This window comes from Patiria miniata, unplaced genomic scaffold, assembly GCF_015706575.1.
Source record: "Patiria miniata isolate m_02_andy unplaced genomic scaffold, ASM1570657v1 HiC_scaffold_4, whole genome shotgun sequence".
In the NCBI taxonomy this organism is placed as follows: domain Eukaryota; kingdom Metazoa; phylum Echinodermata; class Asteroidea; order Valvatida; family Asterinidae; genus Patiria; species Patiria miniata.
The window spans coordinates 3533654-3559368 of NW_024037071.1; the positions used below are offsets into that span (position 1 = coordinate 3533654).

General features: G+C 41.4%; 2 protein-coding genes across 11 annotated transcripts in view; one reads left to right on the plus strand and one right to left on the minus strand.

Moving 5' to 3' along the window:
- LOC119739772 (aspartate aminotransferase, cytoplasmic-like) lies at positions 1–20862 on the minus strand. Of its 2 annotated transcripts, none has more exons than XM_038214836.1 (9): positions 13634–13784; positions 10070–10251; positions 9081–9189; positions 8220–8332; positions 7208–7312; positions 6003–6153; positions 5118–5283; positions 4066–4208; positions 1–2595 (listed from the first exon to the last, which is right to left on the minus strand). In XM_038214836.1, exons 1-9 carry the CDS (start codon positions 13782–13784, stop codon positions 2441–2443), a joined length of 1275 nt encoding a protein of 424 aa, XP_038070764.1. In that variant the 3' UTR covers positions 1–2440. The 2 variants fall into 2 exon arrangements, with proteins under 2 accessions (XP_038070764.1, XP_038070765.1); XM_038214837.1 differs by lacking the exon at positions 13634–13784 and adding an exon at positions 20619–20862 and having other exon boundaries at positions 2441–2595.
- The window catches only part of LOC119739769 (condensin complex subunit 3-like), a 25791-nt gene continuing 12824 nt past the window's right edge, over positions 12749–25715 (plus strand). For 3 of the 9 annotated variants that reach the window (XM_038214823.1, XM_038214828.1, XM_038214829.1), the window contains exons 1-6: positions 14254–14364; positions 18377–18493; positions 23086–23216; positions 23418–23639; positions 24120–24348; positions 24704–24849. In XM_038214823.1, coding sequence (XP_038070751.1) covers positions 23088–23216; positions 23418–23639; positions 24120–24348; positions 24704–24849 — 726 coding nt within the window. In that variant the 5' untranslated portion in view covers positions 14254–14364; positions 18377–18493; positions 23086–23087. Of the gene's footprint in view, positions 12878–14253; positions 14365–18376; positions 18494–20322; positions 20363–21247; positions 21328–23084; positions 23217–23417; positions 23640–24119; positions 24349–24703; positions 24850–25715 lie in introns of those variants that run through there. The other 6 variants (XM_038214831.1, XM_038214830.1, XM_038214824.1 and 3 more) reach the window with 6 other exon arrangements.

A 25715-nucleotide genomic window follows, 5' to 3' on the forward strand; every position in this document is an offset into this window, starting at 1 on the left:
CCTTTTACAATGCAAACATTCGTTATATTCGCATACTTTATTCGGCATATTCATATTATCACATCTCTATATTAATATTCCACAACATTCCACAGCAATTAATCATTGCATCTCAAGTACATGTATGTAATTCCAGTAATAAGGGGCGGAGTTTGGGTGAAAGACTGGGGGTAGCTAAACTACCATAGAAGAACTTTGGCCAGACGTAGCACAGCCTATTGGGCAACATAATGCAGAAATCTATGGAAATGAAGCCAAAGCTGCAAGTAAAAACTATTAACAAGTTAATACGTTACATGTAAAACACGTTCTCTTTGGCACACTTGATAACTACTGCATTTTGATAGGATTGGAGTGCTTCAGCCCTTCACCGACTTTAACCCTACCCCCTCCAAGACCATGCTCATAACGCACCGGTTAATTTGATAGTTTCTGAAGTTTTGAGAAAAGGTGGAATTTGGTGGCCCTTGCCACTATGGTCTGCACAGTGGAGATGAATGATCTACGAGGATCCAAGAGAGTTTCTGGCTAAACCTGCCTAGATAGTTATGGTAAAAGTGTATGTGTGTACTGATCAATTTTTGTTTTTGAAAGCATGTAAAGGAATATTTGTCAAAAACCTGTAAATAGAATGTCGTCGATTGTGGTCCCTCCAATAAGCCAACTGCTTCTGGTAAGTGCGTTTGTTATATCTGCACTGGTAAGCAAGAGGTCGCGGGTTCGAGTCCCACCCATTTAAAGTTTTTTTCACCTTTGTATTAAAATGTACTAAAACGTACTTATCACATTATTGCTTATTGGATAAAAATACTTTAAAACGTAATAGAAATACATGTTGGGCAGCAATACACTTAGTAATTGGTACTCACACGTTTAATAACACTGAAGTTGATTTTCACTAGTGAAATTGTCTTTGCTAAAATTTCCAATACATTGTGCATTACTTTCTGGTGTTGCTGTCATATCCGACACAGAATCCTACACACAATTCCTAGTTAAATTGGCATGATAAACAAAAGCCTGTTATAAGAAAATTCATAATAATTCTTCAAGGTCTTGTTAACAAGTTTGTGCTGGTCCCAGAAGGCCGGCCTATAGTCCTCTTTGTACCTGCCTGACTGACTGACAGTCACTTGTGAATTAGACGTGCTTAAGTCTTACCTTGGCCCAAAAAATAGGATTACTCCAATGGGCAAAATTTGGCCCATTTAGTAGGCCACATGCATCCAGTGAATAGCTATTCTGAATTGAGTGAACAGATTCTTGTGCGCTCATCTGAGACCCGCTTAACAAGACTTGCCGTATTTTTTTGTCATAGCGAGGGATGATAAAATCAAGTTAATATTATACTCAAATCAAGATAAAATATGAATATATCGGACGTCTTAAATCAGCTCTTGGCAATTCACTGCACAAATTTGGTGGACTCACGTATTTCGACACAGCACATTTCCAAGTTCTGGCACAATTACATGCAAATTGGAGACTTTTCAGACGTTGGTGGCAGCAGACACACCGGTCCTTTTTCCATTGTTTGCGTCATATTGAGCATGTGTGCTTTAGCTTTAACACGACGTAAACAATTGAAAAGGACAGTATGTTTGCTGCCACCACCGTCTCAAAAGGCTCCCATTACAGAACCCCCTTCCAACTGTCCACTGTTAGACTTGATTCAGAGGCAATGGCATATCATCTTTCATGTGAAATGCCCAATCAGTTGATTTTACTGCATTGTCTGTGCATCAAACCAAATCAAGCGTTTACGTACTTCAGTTGTGGCAACAAAATTCTCTTATCACAGCTGCAAAGTAACATCTAGACTAGCAATAAACCTCCACCAATTTACTCACAGAACTGAACTTTGGCAAACTACATCAGTTACAACATTACCCTTCTTAGATTTTCCCTCACCACCACCAATTTCACCAATTTCGCAAGCATGTTGTCAATCACTTATCGTAGTTTCTGTAAATTTAAAGTAGTCATAGTTTCTGTAAATTTGTAGTTTATTGTGGTTTCTGTAAATTTGTATTCAAACTTTTTAAAATCAAGCTGTGTTTTATAGATAATTAAAGCATTTTTTATTTTGTGCCAACTGCAGCCGTGCCCATGTGACTGTTTCTGTTAAGCCATTTTGAATCACCCACAAAAGAAAGCTGGCACTTATTACAAATCAGAGACTAGAAAACCATGCAAATTGAAACAGGAAAAAATCAAGGGGACACAGCACCAAATTTGATAAATGTACTGACTACAATCATGGACAGTATTCTCTACACCTGAGCTGAATGAATTACAATTTCTGCTCATACAGCCTTGTAAGGCCGTGTCCCCAAAACGGGCTTACGGCTACATCTTTTGCCCGCTTGTTTCCATGCAGTTGTGACGAGCAAGGACCATGACAATGAGAGATCGGGACGCGGCCCAAGACTTGTTTGTTTTACAGCTTGGGGTCTTCCACCACGGTGGTGACTGCTTCATGGATGGCCTTGGCAATGTAGTCCACGTTCTTGGTGGTGATGGCGCACATGTTGATGCGGCCTGATTTCATGGCGTAGATGTGGTACTTCTTGAGCAGGAAATCCACCTGGTTGGCTACACGGGGGAACAAAAGACATCAAGTCAGGTTGTTTTTTTAGGGGGGGGGGGCAAAGTTGAAAAACAAGTTGACTTCAGTTGGGTTTGAACCTGCGACCTCCGGATTGCCGTTCCGATACTCTACCAACTGAGCTATCTAGCTCTATACTGGTGGTTCCCTATTTTGTCAATTTCAAGATGCAACATTTGTCATATTCAGTCTGCACCACACCTGCATGCGAACCAGTGTCCACAGTGCAAAGCATCCTTAAGGCGCCCTCAGGTCGAACTTGCGATGACACAGAACAGTCGGCGACTGACTTTTCAGTGTCAAGCTGCACCTGAGCTACGACCGTCGGGAACAACTCGGTCACCGATTTTTTGTGACCTGAGCGTAACTCTGACGATATTAAGACGATTGGCATCAGTTGGTGCTAAAAAAAAAATCAACAGTCGCAAAGGTAGAACAATTTCAACTTCTGTGAGGTTTTCCCGACAGGCGGGAATCAATTGCAGTCGTGTAGCCAATCAGCATGCGGCGAAAATGGCTGAACAAACAGCTGGTGTGGCCGTGCAATGTCGTTTGATTGTAATCAACACGCTTTCGCTATTGTTAAAGAAGTCACATGACTGTTTATGCTGTGGGAATCGCCGTCGTGTCGTGGGTGACATAAGCATGGTTGCAATTATTCTGTGTCAGGATGCCACTTGTTCCAAGAGAATCTAAGTTTTGTGACCTGAGCATGAATTTCTGCATGATGCCGATGGTTCCTTCGTGGCGCGAGCAAATCGCGGGTCGACCTGAGGCCAGCTTTACTGGCTTGCAGGGGGAAGCATAACAGCACCCTCTACACACCAATCCGAGGGCGTTTTCGAATCCCTGTTCTTGACAACACTCGGGTTAACCCGACACGAGAACAGCGGTCTCGAACGTGACGAACAGACCCGAGAGGGCGTTCGCGGATCGATTTTTTCACTCCCCGGTTGATGGAGGGTTCGGCAAGGTGCAGCTTGAACAAAATGGCGGACTGTGCAGATTCGTAATTTGTTTTGTGGGTTTTTTTTGGCTAATACCCTAATGATTGGAATAAGAATACCATTATAGTGCAGGTCTGCAATTTCATCCCCGCATGTCCGGTTTTGCAACAGTCGTCCTCGTTCATTTGGAATAGGCCTAAGTACAAATTCAGACGATCGCGCGTTCGTAACGACCAGCTCGAGAACGCGTTCTCGTGTTACACGCGTGTTGTCAAGAACAGGGATTCGAAAACGCCCCGGGCATGCCGTCACTTCTAGGCCCCCTTCGATGGCGAAAGCATTGTGCTAGCTATTGCTCAGATAATCCATCACGGGGCAGTTGCTTTGTACAATGGCATGCACAATGGTTTCTCCATTGAAGGGGGCCTCGTGGGTGTACAGCGATCACGGGCCCCGAGAGGTCTATAATTCCTGCAGAGAGTCCGTTAAAAACAAACAACCCCAACTTACGTCCGAGGCCCGTGTAACTGAACATGCCAATCTGGTCGATGACGTGGTTCCATTTTCCGGGTGTGCCCAGTGCCTGAAGACGCTGGTACAGCATCTGTCTCATCTCAAAGATGCGTCCACTCATTGTCTTGATGTGATCTTTCCTATTGAAGAGAAAACAAATTCCATGTAAAAACACAAAAAGATAGACAATGACAAATCTGGATTGGATGCCTTGTTTTCAAATTAACAATGCAAAGGTATCTAAGATTGCAGGGGTGCAAGTAAACTATCAATGGAAGGCTGGTAAACCATCCTTTCAGATGACATCATTTTGATATGCTTACTACTCATTTAGTTTTGGATTGTAACCTTTCGAATACACCCCGTCGAATGAACAAACACCTCAGTTCAAAATGAGTGCAAGAAAGATTGTCTTGTTTTCAAGTGTTACTAGTGCTTTGGACTATTGGTGCAATTCAACCATAAAACTACCTTCGCAAATACCTGGGAAAGTTTACCCAATGAGTCCGTATTTCGAGATTCCCAAGTTCACACTTCAATGACACTGCTGCGTTCTGCGCCACATCGTGCAGTATGCACCACATCGTGCAGTATGCACCACACGCACGTCAATCTCCAAATAAGGAGATGTTTACGACTGCTTGCAAGAGGAACATACCGTAACATAGTTAGAGAGTACAATTGTTGAACACAATCTTTGAAAATAATTTTTTTTTTTACTTGTTTTGACTTTTTGACTCAAAGGTATCTATGAATGGGAATAAATATGTACTTGGCTGATATTCAACAAGTACGTTTAAAACCTTCTTTTTTTTTTGCCATTTGAAAAACAAATTCTGGAGCTTGGCCAAAAGAGGAAACGGATTGACACCAATTTAGGAAACAGTCACTGCACAGCCAGGGAGGCCCCCAATAATGCCAAAAGCACTGTGCCAGCTATTGTTCAGAATAACCATCATGGACCAGTTGTTGTGTACTACAGTGACACCAAGTGTCCACCATTACTGGGGGGCTCTATCAGTGTACAGTGATCTGGTACCCAAGCTCACCACTGTGCAAAGAGGGCTGGATTGTTGAGGGCCGTGCTGACGATCCGTGCACCATGACTGGGTGGACTGGAATACATCGTCCTTATCATTCTGGTCAGCTGCGAATTCATCGGCACTTTGGTGTCGGTGTTGTTCACGACGCAAACGAGATTGCCGACTCGCTCATCTTGATGTAGAACGTAAAATTAGGAAAAAAAGTCAAAATCAATGAGCAGGCCATTCATTTTTCAAGGATAAAAATTAACACTTGCAGTTTATGAGATACTTTTGTAATTCTAATGCTTAATGAGAGTGACACTAAGAACACCTTAGTATGGTTGTAAAACCCAGTGATCACAATGCTTGTGTCCTTAAGCATGACATGTTACAGTGATGACAGTTGGTTACTGTGTCAGGATGATTTCCAAACATTAATATATCCAAATGGGTTATAGGTGCATGTTCCAAATACAGAATAGAGCTTTCAGGCCATGTTTTGGTAAGGTAGTATTATGCACTTTCATGCTAATAAGCCAAATCGGTATTCAAACTTCAGGATAAATGCGGGCAGATACATGTACACAAGTCAATGGAGGACCTGTTCACAGAATCTGCATTCAGCAATTTTTCATGCAATCAAAAAGACGATGCAACCTTTTGTTCGCCCAAAAGTCGGGGCATAAAAATCACCTACACACACTTCACTGTCCAAACTCTTTGAAATTTTGGGATTAGGTCAGAACAATACAATTTCTTTACTTTTGCTGGTACCTGCAATGATTTTGCAAGCATGTGGCAGAGTGCCTATCCCGAAAGGAAAATTGTCAAATTTTGATGTGCACATCAGCAGTTGGAATACTGAACTGGTTTATTTAGAAAAAAAAGAAGACCCTATGGGATACTTACTGTAAAGACCAAAGTTCTTGGCAAATGACATGGCAGCCATCAGCTCCATGCCCTGACTAACGAAGTAATTGACTGCCCAGCTATCCCGCTCGATGTCTCCGGTGGCGAAGCCGATGTAGGCACAGTCAAAGAAGGGAAACAAGTTCTTCCTCTGATGAAAAGAAATAAAGAAAACGTCTTGAGAAAATCTGGCCCAACTGGCATGGAAGAGGGGAAGGGGGGGGGGGTACACAGGTAACTGCATATGTGACAAATGTTTATATCTGCAAAACAGTGTATCCAATATATTTAATTATAGATTTGAAACTCTCTATATGCTTCTATCCTCTTAATGGAAAGTGTACATAAAAATGAAACACGTCAATTTTGTTGTGGGTATTTGAAGAAAGGCCTATTTCTAACCCCCTCAAGACAATTTAGGCATTAGCTTTTCATGCACACGGACTTATAAAGGTAACACTTACTAATCATTCAATGACCATAATTGCCAGAAACAGGCAGAACTGGAATATCGGTCGTGGCAGGGTTTTAGTGTGCATTTGAAATTTGACTGTGTAAATTCCCCTTCAATTGAAAACTGGTTGTCTGACTTGCATAAGCTTAACCCTAACTCCCTAGGCCTATTTGCTAGGATGTAGCCTCAATCCTGCAAAATCCTCCAATTGGCCTCACGGAAAAATAGCATATAGCCTCAATCCTGTAAATTCCTCCGTTATTTCTTGAATGTGGTCCGCGGAAGGGTGACCACTGCCTGAATCCTGCAAAATCCTGTGGCAGTGACTGTCAATAAGTTGAGGCTTGGCCTGGAGCAGTACAGAGGAATTCAAGTATAATCCAAGCCTATATTTATGCATGGCAGAGCAAAAACAACACAAGGTCCGGCCCAAGACCTTGACAAAGTGCATCCTACAAAATCAGTAATGCACTTTTGCCAAGTAGCCTCAATCCTCCAAATCCCTTGCCCTTGGCAAAGAGAATTTTGAAGGATTCAGGGTTAACGCTTTCACATAAATTTGCACATAAGAAATATGGGGAGAGCCCTGCATTTGCATCCTTTGTTTACCAACAGATCAAATCACTGGGTTTAATAACCCCTTCAGCTTGACTTGAGTCATGTCGGAGTCACTGAGATTGTGTCTTGAGACAGACTTGAGTCAAACTTCGGTTCGACTCCTGGACGCAAGTCACACAACTCTGGAGCGTACCTTGACCACTTCAGCAATCTTCTTCCACTGTTCTTGGGTAGGGTCGACTCCAGTTGGGTTGTGGGCGCAAGCGTGCAGCATAATCAGGGAATCCGCCGGAGCATTCTTCAGGAATAAAATAAAACAGAAAAAGAAGCTGACTTTCCATTTCTCCATAAATGTTCACATTGAATTTGATTCAAAATTTTGGATTACAGAAAGGATTAGTGGCGGAAAAAAATTGGAGATTTCAAAAACCGGTTATCCTATTTTTTTTCTCAAACCGAATAAAAGTTTATCTGATTTCACTGGAAGTTCCCATTAAGCTCACAGTCATGCCAACAAAAAGTGACGAGTGAGATGCCACATGCAATGCCCTCCCAATGACTGGGGATAGTTTGCAGGATTCAATGACCACTGGGCCTTTTACAAAAAGCACTCCAGAGATGTAATGTTAAAAAAAATGGATGAGAACTCTCTGAAGTTGAATGAACACGCTGTTCATATACCAAGAAGACCACTAGCAAGTGAATGCAGTTACAATTGGAGACCAGGGAGAAAATTGGGGGATGTTCCAGTTGTTTTTATACCCTAACCCCCTAGTACTTCCTCAGGACTATCCTGATAAACTCCAACAGAGTTCAACCGGAGTTTCCTGCTCAATCCACTGTGCCTTATTTTCAGTTGTCGGCTGAATCCAACGGAGTCCAACATGGCGTTATAATGCGGTTCAGCTGCCTGCTGAATCCAACATTTTGCATCAGGAATGTACACAAGGGCTTTACTGCTCAATCCAACAGGCTCCATTGGGTATATGATATAGTTGGATCCTGTTGGATTCAGCAGGGTTAGGGTTTTAACCTGTGTCACAAAAAGGGGAGGCTTAATTTTGTTTTAAGGTTGGTTCCCAATATACGGCTACAAAGTCAAAACCGAATAGTAGAATTTAAACCAAATTAAAAAATAATCGGATTGAGATTCTACCACTAGAAAGGATCAGAAAAGAGAAGACAAAAAAGTTGAGCCCACTTACCTCAAGGTCCTCCAGCATCCCGTCTATGTCCAAGGATCGGGTCTGGGCATTCCAATAGCGATACTTGTGAATGCTCGAGAACTTGAGCTTGTTGAAGATGTTAATGTGGTTGGCTGTGGGGGAGAAAGAATGATGAATGGATGCGATGTAGGTTATAGGGATTCCTGACTTCAAATGAAGCAAGGGGGGAATGCCCATTTTTGTTTCATGTCACTTTGGGGAGTGATATTTAGGGTTTTTTCAAGACGGAACAACTTTTGACTTTTGGGCAATTCCAGTGTTATGCAATGTCTGTGACAGAGGTTTTTAAGAGCTCAGTGAATAAACCTGAATCTGTGTTTTTCAAATCTTATACATCAAGTAACGGCCAAGCAGATTACAGACTAGGAGTTTTGGATCATTTCTCTGAATCGTTAATAAGGTATCATGGTTTATAATTGGCTCCGTCACGGAAATTACATTTCCTTTCATAATGCTGAAATTGCCCCAAGACCATACAAGGAAAACACATGCTGAGGCACTTTGATTTCCAACACGATGCGAATACAACTCGCATACTCCTTTTTTTTTTCTTTTACAATTGAATAGGAACTAGTCAGATAAACAAGACTTGGCGAGCCTAGCAAGGGCTTGTTTCAGACCAGTCTCCATCACAAGACTCAAGACAATCAGTCAATGAGTCAGTGAGCTACAATCAGAGGAAACTAGGCTGGCTCTCTTGGAACAGCAAACAAAATCTACATGGTTTAAAGCTGAATTTGATCTTCGAATCCCTCCCGACCAATCAGCATGACTATAACCCGTCCCGGATACCAGACCACAGGATTATATCAATCGTCGGTCCGGACTGATTATACTCACTCCATGTGGGGTCCGAGACATACGCCACGTTGATTTTCAGCTGCTCTATCAGAAACTGGCATCCTAGTCGGACGGCACCGGTACCACTCAGAGACTGAATGCCAAAAGCCTGCCGGGAAAAAAAAAAATAGTTAGAGCAATGTACACTAGTTTGGTAGCTTGAATAGGTTGACTGAGGTGCCATTTTTCAGTTGGTATAAGTAGTATGAGGAAGCACTTATGAAAAACTGTTCCAAGGACTTTTCTTACAACAATGTTGGTAAAATTATGCCGAGTATAACCATTGCCAATTTTCAACAAAGGATCCATGTCACTGAGACCATGTTCAAGGCATTGAACAGCTACAGTGTTGTATGCAGCATCTTCTCTTTACCTAATGTGCATTATATGTATCCACGACAAGTGTTACTGCATGTGATTTCCATCAATATCTGAATCTCTGTCTTAAAAAGAGACTGCCGCAAAGCCAAAGTCTGAAGCTGTACATTGGTCAAAGATCGATTAACCAAACTAAAACGATGGTTGCGCAACTCTGGTCGACTCTTTGGAACCACATTAGGGAGCAAAGTTGCATTGCTCGTTCTCAATAGATGTTTTTTAATCAAGTAGGGAGGCAGCCATTAGCATAAAAATTAAACAAGCAAAATGTTAAACAACAGGCAAGTGCGATATGCAACCAACAGAAAATGTGAACGACAATGAGCAGTTTGATTAAATTGTGCTGACTGTGGGATTTGAGAGTAACTGAAATTGTGGATGTGCCTTGGCACAGAGGAGATTAGCTTATGATTGAACCAATGCTTGGCCCAAAGTACAACGTATTCAGTTGTACCACAAAGCAATGGTTAGGATATTTTTCTATGCGCCACGTATCATGATACTTTGTATTCATGATGTCAGTTTGTGGCGCGTCAACTATGCTCCAAACACCACTACTTGGCACAACCGACAAGTTATTCACATGTGTTATGTTTCATGAGGGGACTCACCCGATTCTCCAGGATAGCAGGACTGTTTTCTCCCAGCAGCATCTTGGTGGCCGCGCTGGTGAACTCCGGTATGCCTAGGACCGGCAGGTACTCGTGGTTCAAACTCTCGTCTGCGGCCATCTGCTTCTCAATGTCCTTGACCACGGGCAAGACCCAGGGTACACCATCGTCAGTCCGGTAGGCTGCAGGGTGCAAGGTGGAAAGGTGGAGGGGGTTACATGTATTATCTTGGAAACAAAATTAATCCTAACTCTGTGGGCCCTCTCAAAACCGTCCATTCCGTCACTGCCCCAGAGCTAAAAACTGCATTCTCTCTGGGACTGGAATATAAGAAGACAGTGCACGCCTTAAAGTAGCCAGTTTATTTGCTGGCTGGAACCCCTTGTGTACCCTCACCTAGGGAAGGTTTGACATTTATTTTCCTACCATTCTAACCCCCTTGAGTGATTTACTAGGAACCTTCCTCACTCTTGCAAAATCTAACACCATACATGTATATGGTAAACCCAACACCGGAACTGCTGGACTGTGATTATAAATGGTGGTATGCCTGACCCATAGAGCTATATTAAATTACTAGAGCGCTAACTCGATGTACAAAGAAATGCCTGATGGGCGCATCCATGTTTGTGCACAAACCTATGGAGAACTAGAAATTTGTACGGCTTTTGTACGGCTATTTGTATATCTGCATTTGTATTCCATACCAGTGCGTCACTGAAGCCGATACACCCAAAACCGAAATGCACGATCAGCAAATGAGAATTTCATTTTGCTCTACGCAAACAGCGCAACGTGTGCGCGTCCCTCCGCTGCAGATGCTTTTCACCGTGACATTTTTTTGAACCGTCATGACGCGCTTAAGTTAATTGCGTAATTGTACTTTCGCGTTGCATTTAGAGTACACTTTTAAAATTCAATCCATCTATTTTGACTGTGTTCTACAAACATGCACATAAATTCAAAATGTCTGTGCCCAGAGCGCCTTCAAAGCGTCTCCACATGCAAGAATGAAAAGTTAGCGCTCTAGTAATTTAATATAGCTCTATGGCCTGACCCCATGTAAAGCATAGTCAGTTTACTAGTGCAGCACTCACTCCAACAGATTCCAACAAACCATGCAGTTGGAGTTTAGGGGGTTGGGGTGGTTAGGGCTATAGTGCAAAGTGATAACTCCTGAGTCCTGTGCATCACAGACAGGCCCGTCGCCAAGGGTTTTTTTTCTCCCAGCGGCCTGGTGGGGCCGGGTCCCCCTTGGCGAGCAATTGGCACCCCCAATGGCAAAAGACATACATATGTATTATTTTTTATTTTAATGGTAGTGGGCCCCCCTCGTTGGTACTATGGCCCTTCCTGATGTTCAGGGGTGGCGACAGACCTGATCACAGAGGAACAAAGGCCTGCCCACAGTGATATTGTGATATGGTGTGTTCTTACAATAGCCCAAAATCTTTCACTTCACATCTAAAGCTTTTTCCCCCATCAGTTGAAGCAGAGTGTACTTTTTTTTTCTTAGTTACTGAAGCGTCCAACACTGGTCGACCAAGGTTCTTTCAGACACATTGAAATTGAGTGGTGCGTTTCAAAAACTGTGTATTCTTTCGTTGCCAAACTGACAGTTTTGTGTGCATACTTGTACCGTGCAATTGCGCATTCAAAGCAAACTTAATATCAAATGTTGAGTCATAATGCACACTGATGGCGCAATTTTCAGGCCCACATAATATACATATGATGTATGTGTACATGTAGCAACCACCGCATAGTTGCACCGCTGAATGCTGAAGCACATCCGCACTTACACACCAAGCTTACTACATGTAATTACTTTTCACATCAACTTTTTTTTTACTGGTACCCTCATACCATCACTCAGTTTCTCATGATTATATATGGGGGCTCAGTCCCATTGAATGAAAAATAGCTGGATTAATCAATTTCAACTTGCGTGAAAGGCTGAATTGGCAATGTGGTACCGTACGATAGCATAACAAAAACCACTTTTTACTCTCACCCCCTCCTTTCCTTAATTTCTATTTATCAATCAGTCGCTCACTTCATCGAGATTCGAACCTCGGACGCTTGCTTGATACACGAGTCTCTTAACCGCTAGGCCGCGCACGATCGCTGTTGCAATGATCAATCTTTGGACGAATTTGAAGTATCCATTGAAATAAACTAAATATTCAACCATAATGACGTATTGCACTATCATTGGCCGGCTCATGCGACGTCTCATGCAACGTCATGGTTATCGATGTCATGCGTATAATGTACCGCTATTCCAGACACTTCAATCAGTTTTGACCGGCTGCTTCAACTCAGATCTGCACTACATGTGCATGCACAATGTGCTCCAAAAACACATTTTTACCAATTTTTTTTTCGCATGTCCACTCTTTCCTGGATTCCTCTTGGTTGAAATCACAAGGTAACGTGAAAATTTGGATGTTTGGCGGCAGGTAAGTGGTGTCCGGTTGGCAGAATTTTTCCGGTGTTTTAGTCCTCTGCTTAATGGAGTCCAAATGTTGGCTTACGAATGGAATTTTTCATCAACGAATCAGTGACGTTCTTCCAAACCAGCTGGTATTTTTTTATGGAATGATAGTTGGGTCCAAGTTACTCAACAAGGAATAATGTACGGTGTTAAACACATGAGGATGCACTTTTAAAATTAGTTGCCATTTTTCTTGGGTTTTGTGCCGTCATTGTTTTACTTAGTTTTACCCCATAATTTTCCCTCTTTCCACAAAATTGATCCTGCAGATATACACCATGGTCATGATGGTGTCATTGTCATCTACTTAGGTGAGTCCCCAAGTTTACAAGTGGATTTTCATTCCCTGTTCTGTTCCTTGCTCTATGATTTAAGTTATAGGAACGGGCGACGGGGTCTGCAACTCCACAAACCCCCAGTCTGCCAGTCATGTAGGGCCTAGCATGGAGGAATAGCGGTAGAAAGCTGGCAATTTATTTATAGGCCTACATTTTAATGTTGGCAGTGTATATTTTGCCGGAGACGGCAAACCTTTAGTAAACGTTAGTTTGCCGGATATGCACTGAACATGCGCAGTTACTGTTTTTTTGTACTTAAACATTTTCCGGTGACAAATTTTAGTAGGGCTCCATGCCAAAATTATCGTTGTAACCTCGTATTCACAAGATGGGATTCAGACCATTTTATAATTTCGGACTTTATTTCCCTTTTAAAAAAAATCCTCCAGAGCCAAAATCTGAAAAAGAAAATGTAATACTCTGCAAAAAAATGTTTGAGACATGTTAAAATAATAAAAGAAGAATATTCTTATTTATTTGGGGATGAGAAAAAAAAAAAACTTAAAAATGTGCTGCGGTCGGAATCAAACCCACGGCATCCCGCTTTCTAGAGCCTTTGCTTAACCACTACACCAAACGTGCTACACAACTTTTCTTATAATCAGCCCTATCTTAAAGAGTACAGCGCCCTCTGTTGATATGGATTGCCGCCGGCAAACCTTTAGTAAACGTTAGTTTGCCGTCATTACCTCCGGCAAAATATCCACTATCTTTAATGTTATGCCTTACCTCCAACTCCCAAGTTATACTTTGTAGCGTTTTTATCTTCCTTGAAAGCTGCTGTCAATGCAAAAACTGGGATAGGCGCAGCCTGCGAAACCACAGCAAACCTGGAACCACCCAGCCTGGGTCTTTTTTCACCATTTGCCGCATCTGCCATGATTTTCTTCGGCACCAAAAAATTAAATGTCAGCAAATGATCCGCTCTCCACAGCGAATTCCTCCACAGCTAGCCGGCCGGCGATTGCAAAATAAGTACAGCGCAGCGCCACCGCCCGCGCAGGCGGTTAAGGTTGCACGCGCACATTAGATTGCTTAGCGAGAGGCGGATACCTGGACCCGTAATAAAAAAAAATGTCAATTCCGTGGAACCAGACTACTCCTGCTGATATGGACTATTCCAATTTTAGAGGTAGAAATAACATTTCATAGCACCGATTGATAAACCGTTTACCTGTTTTATGACAAGAAAAAAAAAAGTATTAGTATGTTTTCCGATCAATTTCAATGAGAAATATTTTTACAGATTGCCCATGTTCATAAATGATTGTTTTGTACAACGAACACCACTATGAATTAATGTACCTCCCCTTGTTAAGATTTGAGAGGCCTATTTCTTTTCATAGTACGTACATATATATATACATATTGCGCGGCCATTTTGAATGCCCACCTTCAACCGTATCGAGGGACGTTATTCAGAAGTAAACTAGGCCCGCCTAGATTCCCTAGAACTTACGGTAATCATTTTATTAGTTATTGAAAATTATTAGTCATAATCATAGAGTACATGTATTGTTTTATTTTTTGTTTTATAAAAAAGGAAGCAATCCTAAATTGGGAGACAGTGACAGATCGGATGGGGCCGGACGCGCGCGGCGGCGGCATACCGTCTTCATGCATCATGCGCCCCTTCCGCGCAAACATTGGTTGATCGCGCGGGGCAGGATTTGCGCAATCCTCCTATCGCGCAGCACAGAACTTTTTATTTTATTTTGTATTTTTATTTTGTTACACTTCTCCACTGGTTAATAATAAAAAATTATTACATAGGCCTACATTGACAACTTACAAGAATACAGAATCACACTTCACAGATAAAAATACAGACATGACACTTGACAGAGAACGATTTAGTCACGATTTAGTCAAGTCGACTTCGATTGGCTGGCACGCATGTCTAGACGTATATTATCAGACGTTATAGCCTACAGCCTTAGTACAGGAGTTTTGCTGTGTGGATAATGGGTGATGCTCAGACTAAACTGGGATTTGCGGGATCATAATTAAATTATACAACACTGCATGGTCACTGTTTGTGTCAGCAGGAGTCAGTTGTTGGCTGCTGTTCATGTCAATGTTGGAAAGATTCCCGTATCTGCCCATCACTTGTCACCCTGTGCACAAACCCTATGAGACTGGTCTGAAAATTTCTAAGTGTTTTGTCAGTCATGACAGTAAATACTTCAATATCTGCTAAATTTGACTTACGGACATTTTAATTATCACTTTCTGATTGCTGCGCCTGATGATAGGTCACTGAAGGGAAAAATAAGTGATGGCCAGATATGAGAATCTTTCCTCAATGTCATGTTGAAAAATGTTACAACCTGACGCCACATTTTTCTTCATTGCAAAAATAATGATAAGACATGAATCTGGGACTGAGAAACAGTTCCAATTTTGTTATAAATGTTACTAGAAATACTTAGAAAATTTGCTTGACTCTCCATAGACTTTGTACACAATCGCGGAAGTGGCTCTGCACAGATAAGTGTCTGAAACTCGGACATGTTCATGTTGTTTAGCACAGCAAATAGGCCTAACGTTTGAACAGACATGACAGATCCAATAGTATACATTTTGTAGCATCAAACACATTGTCTGTTGAGTTTTTTTAACCGAAAATAGGTCAGTTAGTCGGTGCGGAGCTAATAAACGGCCTTATCACTCTAAATGTATTCCAAAACTGTATTTTGTGATTAAGTAAATATAACCGCAACCCGGTATCCCCCACCTGAAATTAATGGTAAAGAACAATATCAACTTCTTTCGGTACATTGATCTTGGTACGAGTCTCAATAGTCATCCGATCTTTTCGTTTCATGATCAAAATAATCGTGTCAATGTCTCAGGACGTTTGACCATTAGTCCTACAACAGTTGGCAATGATTACACAATGAATTCAAACCTCTTCTTATGGTTATACATTTCTTCAAGACTTCATAGGATTTAAGATTCTCAGCCTTGATCCATTAAATTGCTTTTACGAATTTTAAATTAACTAAACATGTGCGTCATTGAAGCCGATACGCCCAAACCGAAACGCACGATCAGCAAATGAGCATTTCATTTTTCTCTACACAAACAGCGCAACGTGTGCGCGTCCCTCCGCTGCAGATGCTTTTCACCGTGACATTTTTTGAACCGTCATGACGCGCTTAAGTTGTTTGCGTAAATGTACTTTCGCGTTGCATTTAGAGTACACTTTTAAAATTCAATCCATCTTTTTTGACTGTGTTCTACAAACATGCACATAAATTCAAAATGTCTGTGCCCAGAGTGCCTTCAAAGCGTCTCCACAGGCAAGAATGAAAAGTTAGCGCTCTAGTAATTTAATATAGCTCTATGGCCTTGGAGTTGGAGTTTAGGGTGGTTAGGGCTATAGTGCAAAGTGATAACTCATGTGTATCACAGACAGGCCCGTCGCCAAGGGGGGGGGGGGGGTTCGCCCAGCAGCCTGGTGGGGCTGGGTCCCCCTTGGCGAGCAATTGGCACCCCCATTGGCAAAAGACATGTATATGTATTATTTTTTATTTTAATGGTAGTGGGCCCCCCTCGTTGGTACTATTAGTACAGGCATTATGTGAAAAATTAAGGGGTAACCTCAAACAAATTGTAACAGAAACCATTTAAAAAGGTTATTACTCAGAAAAATCTCCTCTATAACAAATTAAAAGTCTTAAGAAATCCGAGTGGTGGAAAGAAGTTTTTTAATGTGTTTCTTAACCACACCCAGTACCACTTTTTTGCTACTTTATAATGGACTATTTAGTGATGCTGCAACAATATATTTAATACTAAACACAGAGAGTTGATCTTGTTTTATTATTGAGATGCCCATTGACTTCAGAAAAGATCTGTAGATGATTTATATTCATTTATTATGATGTAATATATATATACTATCTGCAATATGACATCCCACTGTGGTGAAAAAAATTCTGTTGCGATTTGTTTGAGGTCAAACCTTATATTGCCTGTACTATATGGCCCCTCCTAATGCTCAGGGCTGGCAACAGACCTGATCACAGAGGAACAAAGGCCTGCCCACAGTGATATTGTGATATGGTGTGTTCTTACAATAGCTCAAAATCTTTCACTTCACATCTAAAGCTTTTCCCCCATCTGTTGAAGCAGAGTGTACTTTTTTTTCTTAGTTACTGAAGCGTCCAACACTGGTCGACCCAGGTTCATTCACACACATTGAAATTGAGTGGTGCGTTTCAAAAACTGTGTATTCTTTCGTTGCCAAACTGACATTTTTGTGTGCATACTTGTACCGTGCAATTGTGCATTCAAAGCAAACTTAATATAAAATGTTGAGTCATAATGCACACTGATGGCACAATTTTCAGGCCCACATAATATACAGCCATGATGTCTATGTACATGTACATGTAGCAACCACCGCATAGTTGCACCGCTGAATGCTAAAGCCCATCCGCACTTACACACCAAGCTTACTTTGTACATGTAACTACTTTTCACATCCTCATTAAATCAACTTTTTTTTACTGGTACCCTCATACCATCACTCAGTTTCTCATGATTATATATGGGGGCTCAGTCCCAAAATAGCTGGATTAATCAATTTCAACTTGCGTGAACGGCTGAATTGACAATATATACATATACATGTGGTACCGTACGATAGCATACAAAACCACTTTATAGGCCTATCTAGCTTAGAAACACACATAACGCCTGTTCCAATTTAGACCTATGCCATGTATATGGGGCACAGATAAACAGACTGATTCTGTGTCCTCTGCTCCACCATTGTCCACTGATTGAAAAAAGAAATACAGACTCTCCTGTCCGGTTTGGAAGTACAATTAGGCCAAAAACAATAACAGTTCTACTTCCGGTTTCCCTACCTACCCTATTCTGACAGCCCCTACCCTAATTTTTTTTATTGGAAAAATGAGAAAAAAACACCCAAAACCATCAATTTCTACCTTTTACCCTTGACTACCTGTAGGCGCCTACATATGATCACAAAACGTACACACACAAAATTGGCCAAAAAAAAAAAATTTCCTACCTACCTACCCTATTTTCAAATGCCATGTAATCGGAAGCAGAACTATTTTTTTTGGCTTTACCTGGATCGTACTATAACAAATGGGAAAACCACATGTTCAGTCAATTCAGTCGCTTCTAGTTTCAATGTACTTTCCTATGTTGAAATACTAACCATACTTAGAACGCGGATGTCACCATGGTCAGGTGATGGTCGCATTTTTTTTGTCGGTGACCATCACCTGACCATGGTGACATCTGCATTCTAACTCAAGTATGGTTTAATGGTATTTCCAGCTTTCCTGTTGAATCTGTAGGGTTTGTGTAGTTGAGGACACCTCCGTTTTTTTGGTACTTTTAAAGAAATTGTATTGCTCCCCAAACTCTGCAGCCTCAGGAAATGTTCTCTTAATTATACTGACCCTATTTTTTATTTAATTTTTTTAGTTTTGAACTGTTCATTCAAAGAAATATCGGCTTTCTGACATGAAACTTCGCATGCGAATCAACACACTTACTACGCGGATGAGCTAGTCTGGATCGGATACCAAAAGATTCTGAACGGTAATTTATTTGTAATGTGGAACCAAACAGTACTAGAAGGAAAGCAAGCTGCACTGGTACACCAACCAATCAGTGACGGTCAACCAAACCTGCTTGGACACTATTGCCAAGTTTGTTTTCAGCATTTTCATTTTTATCAACTTCACTTTTACCCCATTATTTCCCTCAAATATCAAACCCCTGCCCTCTCTCCACAATTTTAATCCTGCCGTTATTCAAAATGGTGTTTTTGTCCTCTGCTTAATGGAGTCCAAATGTTGGCTTATGAATGGAATTGTTCATCAACGAATCAGTGACGTTCTTCCAAACCAGCTGGTTTGGAATGATAGTTGGGTCCAAGTTACTTGGACTAGGAATAATGTACGGTGTTAAACACATGAGGACGCACTTTTAAAATTAGTTGCCATTTTTCTTGGGTTTTGTAATTGTCGCCGTCACTGTTTTACTTTTAGTTTTACCCCATAATTTTCATCAAAAATCAAAACCCTGCCCTCTTTCCACAAAATTAATCCTGCAGATATATACACCATATGGTGTCATCTACTTAGGTGAGTCCCAAAGTTTACAAGTGGATTTTCATTCCCTGTTCTGTTCCTTGCTCTATGATTTAAGTTATAGGAACGGGGTCCGCAACTACACAAACGCCAAGTCATGTAGGGCCTAGTGAGCGGTAGAAAAGCTGGCAATTTCAAGCTAGGCCCACGTACTACATTTTAATTTTAGGCAGTGTATATTTTGCCGGAGACGGCAAACCTTTAGTAAACGTTAGTTTGCCGGATATGCACTGAACATGTGCAGTTACTGTTTTTTTGTACTTAAACATTTTTCGGTGACAAGTTTTAGTCTGGCTCCATGCCAAAATTATCGTTGTTACCTCGTATTCACAGGATGGGTTTCAGACCATTTTATAATTTCGGACTTTTTTTCCCTTTTAAAAAAAATCCTCCAGAGCCACAAATCTGAAAAAGAAAATGTAGGCCTAATACTCTGCAAAAATGTTTGAGACATGTTAAAATAATAAAAGAAGAATATTCTTATTTATTTGGGGATGAGAAAAAAACCTTAAAAATGTGGTGCGGTCGGAATCGAACGCGAGTCATCCCGTTTACTAGAGCCTTTGCTTAACCATGTTAACCACTACACCAAACGTGCTACACAACTTTTGGTGGGAATTTAATACATCTTATAATTCATCCCTATTTTAAAGAGTACAGCGCCCTCTGTTGATATGGATTGCCGCCGGCAAACCTTTAGTAATCGTTAGTTTGCCGTCATTACCTCCGGCAAAATATCCACTACCTTAATTTTATGCCTTACCTCTAGTCCGAGTAACTTGGACCCAACTTATCGTCTTTTTTGACATTTGGACATGGTCTGGCGATAGTGGGGTCCAAGCTAATACTGCGACCTGGACAACATCATCCTGTCACTGTCCCAAAAACCAACATTTTCCAACAAAAAACATCAGATTTCACCTTCAAAACGGCCTCCAAATTACTAGATATGCCACCTGAGGTACAAGTAGACATCGATAATTAAGATAGTTGTACTGAAGTTTACTTACGATCGATTATGATAATGAGTAGACTGGATCACGTTTGTAAACACATGTGCATTTCAAACGATTCTCTTTTACAGTTCGAAATGCACATGTATGTGTTTACAAACGTGACTCATTATCATAATCGATGCATCGCGCGCGCTCGGTAACGGAATCGCACTCAGGATACGGGGACCATTGAATCAACGCTGGGCATGTAGAAGAAATCGTGTCATTCAAACATTAAACACGATCGGAAATTTATTGTGTTCAAGATCGCGAGGGGAGCTCTCCGAAATGGACGAAAAATTTCACCTTTTTCCCGGATCGTAAGTAAACTTCAGTACATGTACAACCATCTTAATTATCGATGTCTACTTGTACCTCAGGTGGCATATCTAGTAATTTGGAGGCCGTTTTGAAGGTGAAATCTGATGTTTTTTGTTGGAAAATGTTGGTTTTTGGGACAGTGACAGGATGATGTTGTCCAGGTCGCGGTATTAGCTTGGACCCCACTATCGCCAGACCATGTCCAAATGTTTAAAAAGGCGATAAGTTGGGTCCAAGTTACTCGGACTACCTTACCTCCAGGTCCCACGTTATACTTTGTAGCGTTTTTATCTTCCTTGAAAGCTACTCTCAATGCAAATACCGGGACAGGCGCAGCCTGCGAAACCACAACAAACCTAGAACCACCCAGCCTGGGTCTTTTTTCATCATTTGCCGCATCTGCCATGATTTTCTTCAGCACAAAAAAAATTAAATGTCGGCAAGTGATCCGCTCTCCACAGCTAGCCGGCCGGCGATTGCAAAAGTACAGTGCAGCTGGCCCGCCCGCAGGCTAGGCGCGGCCCGCGCACACATACGGTTTGCACGCACATTACATTGCTTCGCGAGAGGCGGATACCTGGACCCGTAATAAAAAAAAAGTGAAGTGTCAATTCCGTGGAACCAGACTACTCCTGCTGATATGGACTATTCCAATTTTAGAGATAGAAACATTTCATAGCACCGATTGATAAATCGTTTACCTGTTTTATGCCAAGAAAAAACTTCGTATTAGTATTTTTTCCGATCAATTTCAATGAAAAATATTTTTACAGATTGTCCATGTTCATAAATGATTGTTTTGTACAACGAACACCACTATGGATTAATGTACCTCCCCTTATTAAGATTTGAGAGGCCTATTTCTTTTCAGTACACATTGCGCGGCCATTTTGAATGCCCACCTTCAACCGTATCGAGGGACGTTATTCAGAAGTAAACTAGGCCTAGATTCCCTAGAACTTACTCGGACAAGTTACAAGTTACTCGGACTAGCTTTGTACATGTAGTTTGTGGATCGCGCAAAGTCACGGGGGGCCGGACGCGCGCGGCGGCGGCCTACCGTCTTCATGCATCATGCGCCCCTTCCGCGCAAACATTGATTGATCGCGCGGGGCAGGATTTGCGCAATCTTCCTATCGCGCAGCACAGAACTTTTTATTTTATTTTGTTACACTTCGCCACTGGTTAATAATAAAAAGATAGTGGATATTTTGCCGGAGGTAATGACGGCAAACTAACGATTACTAAAGGTTTGCCGGCGGCAATCCATATCAACAGAGGGCGCTGTACTCTTTAAAATAGGGCTGAATTATAAGATGTATTAAATTCCCACCAAAAGTTGTGTAGCACGTTTGGTGTAGTGGTTAACATGGTTAAGCAAAGGCTCTAGTAAACGGGATGACTCGCGTTCGATTCCGACCGCACCACATGTTTAAGGTTTTTTTTCTCATCCCCAAATAAATAAGAATATTCTTCTTTTATTATTTTAACATGCCTCAAACATTTTTTGCAGAGTATTACATTTTCCTTTTCAGATTTGTGGCTCTGGAGGATTTTTTTTTTTTTTTTTTTTTTAAAAGGGAAATAAAGTCCGAAATTATAAAAATGTCTGAATCCCATCTTGTGAATACGAGGTAACAACGATAATTTTGGCATGGAGCCAGACTAAAACTTTTCACCGGAAAATGTTTAAGTACAAAAAAACAGTAACTGTGCATGTTCAGTGCATATCCGGCAAACTAACGTTTACTAAAGGTTTGCCGTTTCCGGCAAAATATACACTGCCTAATAAAAACATATTACCTACAAGAATAGATATACAGAATCACAGATAAAAATACAGAGAACGATTTAGTCACGATTGTGTTTATAGCTCCATGGTCAACTCAAGTCGACTTCGATTGGCTGGCACGCATGTCTAGACGTATATTATCAGACGTTATAGGGCCTACAGCCTTAGTACAGGAGTTTTGCTGTGTGGATAATGGGTGATGCTCAGACTAAACTGGGATTTGCGGGATCATAATTAAATTATACAACACTGCATGGTCACTGTTTGTGTCAGCAGGAGTCAGTTGTTGGCTGCTGTTCATGTCAATGTTGGAAAGATTCCCGTATCTGGCCATCACTTGTCACCCTGTGCACAAACCCTATGAGACTGGTCTGAAAGTTTTGTCAGTCATGACACTGACAGTAAATACTTCAATATTTCACCTGCTAAATTTGACTTAAGGACATTTTAATTATCACTTTCTGATGGCTGAACCTGATAAAGTGATAGTGATAGGTCACTGAAGGGAAAAATAAGTGATGGCCAGATATGAGAATCTTTCCTCAATTGTCATGTTGAGAAATGTTACAACCTGACGCCACTTTTTTCTTCATTGCAAAAATGATGATAAGACATGAATCTGGGACTGAGAAACATTTTCAATTTTGTTATAAAATAATACTAGAAATACTTTAAAAAATTTCTTGACTCTCCATAGACTTTGTACACAATCGCGGAAGTGGCTCTGCACAGATAAGTGTCTGAAACTCGGACTATGTTCATGTTGTTTAGCACAGCAAATAGGCCTAACGTTTGAACAGACAAGACAGATCCAATAGTACATACAGCACCAAACACATTGTCTGTTGATTTTTTTTTTTTTAACTGAAAATAGTTCAGTAAGTCGGTGCGGAGCTAAGAAACAGCCTTAATATTTCTTTTGTGTTACAGCCATGCCCAGCAAAAAAGGGAAGACACTGTCGGAGGTGTTTGAGGATTGCCAGAAAGGAATCCACAACCACGCCAAGCTAACAACTGCTCTCAGAACTACGTATGATGAGGTACTGAACTCACAACCCAAGGTCTCTCAAAAAAGGCTTTAATCATTGAAGTATATTGAGTATAAATTTGACTTTGTTCTTAAATGTTTTCTTTATTTGCAAAATGCTGTGTAAAAAGGTCTTGTGTGACTTTATTTTATTATAAAGTATCGTTAAGTTTGCATACTTTCAAATACCTGTTTTCATGAGTCATACAAGATAGTCATCTTTTTCACCAAACAGCTTGATGACAAGACGGCATTTCACCAAGAGTTTCTGGGCTTCTTCAAGCATGCGCTGATCATCTTCAAGCGGGAGCCAGCTGTCGAGCGCACCCTGGACTTTGTGGCCAAGTTTGCTGCGTCGTTTGCCATAGTAGAAAAGTCAGCGGACGAAGCAGAGGAAGAACCAGCCGAGTCACCGGCAGACAACTTCATGGTCTTTCTGTTTTCGTTTCTGTTTCAGGTGTGTACTACTCGCAAGACTATCAATTGATAACTAAGGATGTGACTCTGCTTTAATTTTGTGAACATTTAGTTTAAAAAAAGGTAAAGGTAAAGGGGACGAACCTGTGTTAACAGGAAAGGAGTGCCCATCTCTCTTTCATTAGCGATTGGGCCAGACTCACATGCTGCTGTGGGGGGATCGCCAAACCTCCTCCACAGCGAGTCTGTTACCTTCCCAGCATTGAATAATGCCGGTACCCATTTAACACCTGGGTTGAGAGGAGTAATTGAGGTAAAGCGCCTTACTCAAGGGCACAACACGCATGGTCACGGCGGGGCTCGAACCCACAACCTCACGATCATGAATCCTGTGCTCCACCGCTAGACCACACGTGCCCAAAGTAAAACCGTACCTTTGAGCATGATCTTACGACTTTAAAGAGGTTTGAGTCATTTTATAAGAGTACTAAATATACACCATGTTTATTCTTATTGGTAGCATCACAATGCCCGGGACCGTGCCGTGCGTTTCCGTGTCTGCCAAATGATCAATAAGCTGCTGGTCAACCTGGGCGATGAGGCGCAGATCGACGAAGACCTGTTCGAGCAGATCTACGACTGCATGCTGATTCGCTTGCACGACAAGTTCCCGGCTGTCCGCACCCAGGCCGTGACGGCCGTGGCGCGGCTGCAGGACCCAACTGACGCCGACTGCCCAGTTATAGCCGGTACGTTGAAGTGCCCAACTTTTGTGGCTATGAAGAAAATATTGCCAGCAAATCTATGTGTTCAAGCAAAAAAATGGGCTGGGTACCAGTCACTCGCAATGTACATCGCATGACGCTTTGGCTGGTGACCCGTTTATGGTTAGCAAATGTCTACTGAGCGACAGTCGTTATTACCACATGGTGTTACCGCAAACCGAAACGATACAAATATTTTCGGTGCTTCGCAGCTCCATGTACTTGGCCTCGATTTTCTTACCATTGTAGCTCTTGATTTATAGCCCAGTTTATAGCATCTTATTCAGAGCTGTGACTTTTGATCTTCATTTCTCTTGTTTATTTGTGCTTTGCCAAACAGCCTATCTGCATCTGATTGAGCATGACGTCAACTATGAAGTCCGCCGTGCTGTGCTGTCCAACCTGTCCATGTCGACCAGAACACTTCCCAAAATCCTGGACCGCACACGCGATGTCAAAGACTCAGTCAGGAAGACAGCCTTCCTGGTAAAGCCTTTAACAAAAATGTGTGTTTATGGTAATCCGACCTTCCTGGAATTTTTTTAGGCCAAATATCCGACCTCCAAATTTCGATTGCCACATTTGGCCAAAACTTTAAATACTGTATATGTTGAAAATACAGGATATTCTCAAGCAAGATTTTTGTTTGTCCTGGTTATCAGTTAATTAAAGGGAAAATACAACATTTGCAAACATCAAAAAATAAAACTACCAAATCATTTTGAAATACCTTGCTGGACTGTTATACTGTCATTTTCAAGAAAAGTGCTATTTTTGTATCAATTTCCAACGCTGATCGGCCGATCAGCGTTGGAAAAAACTGGCTTTTTGTCAAATACTGTCCCCAATTGACCATCGCACTTGTTTGCAATCGATTACACACCTATGAATGGGTACAAGCCAGCTAGACTGGTTCCCTGACCTTACAATTCCCCAATGTATGTAAACTGCTCTGTTTCTTCTTATATGGAGTCAGGGAACCAGACTACAGGAAAATGATTGTTTTTCTTGGTTTTTATAGCATTTTCGAACCAAAAACCTCAAAAAGTCAGTGTAACTATATTTGCTATATATTTCCAACCCCCCAATTCCATCCATTTCGGAAAATTACAGCAAAAGCAAATGATGTATATTCCCTTTAAACGATTAAACAGGTCAATTCAACCATTAAAGGTATCTTAAAGTACACATAGTAAGAATATATGTATTAAGGGCGTTACCCTAAACACAATCTTTCTTTTTTCCTCGGCATAAGAAGTCACTTTGATTTTCCAAGGTAAAGGATTCCTGGGTGCTACAAACCACAAGACGCGATAGGGAACGGCATTTATTTTCTGGTTTGTTCAATGACC

Bases quoted from the DNA above. Each gene is read 5' to 3' on its own strand.
- LOC119739772 (XM_038214836.1), bottom strand. From the start codon at position 13,784: ATGGCAGATGCGGCAAATGGTGAAAAAAGACCCAGGCTGGGTGGTTCC. The intron at 7,313-8,219 runs GTAAGTGGGCTC...TTATTCCTGAAG, and splicing joins GGATGCTGGAGGACCTTGAG to AATGCTCCGGCGGATTCCCT. The intron at 5,284-6,002 runs GTAAGTATCCCA...TTCTACATCAAG, and splicing joins CAAGAACTTTGGTCTTTACA to ATGAGCGAGTCGGCAATCTC.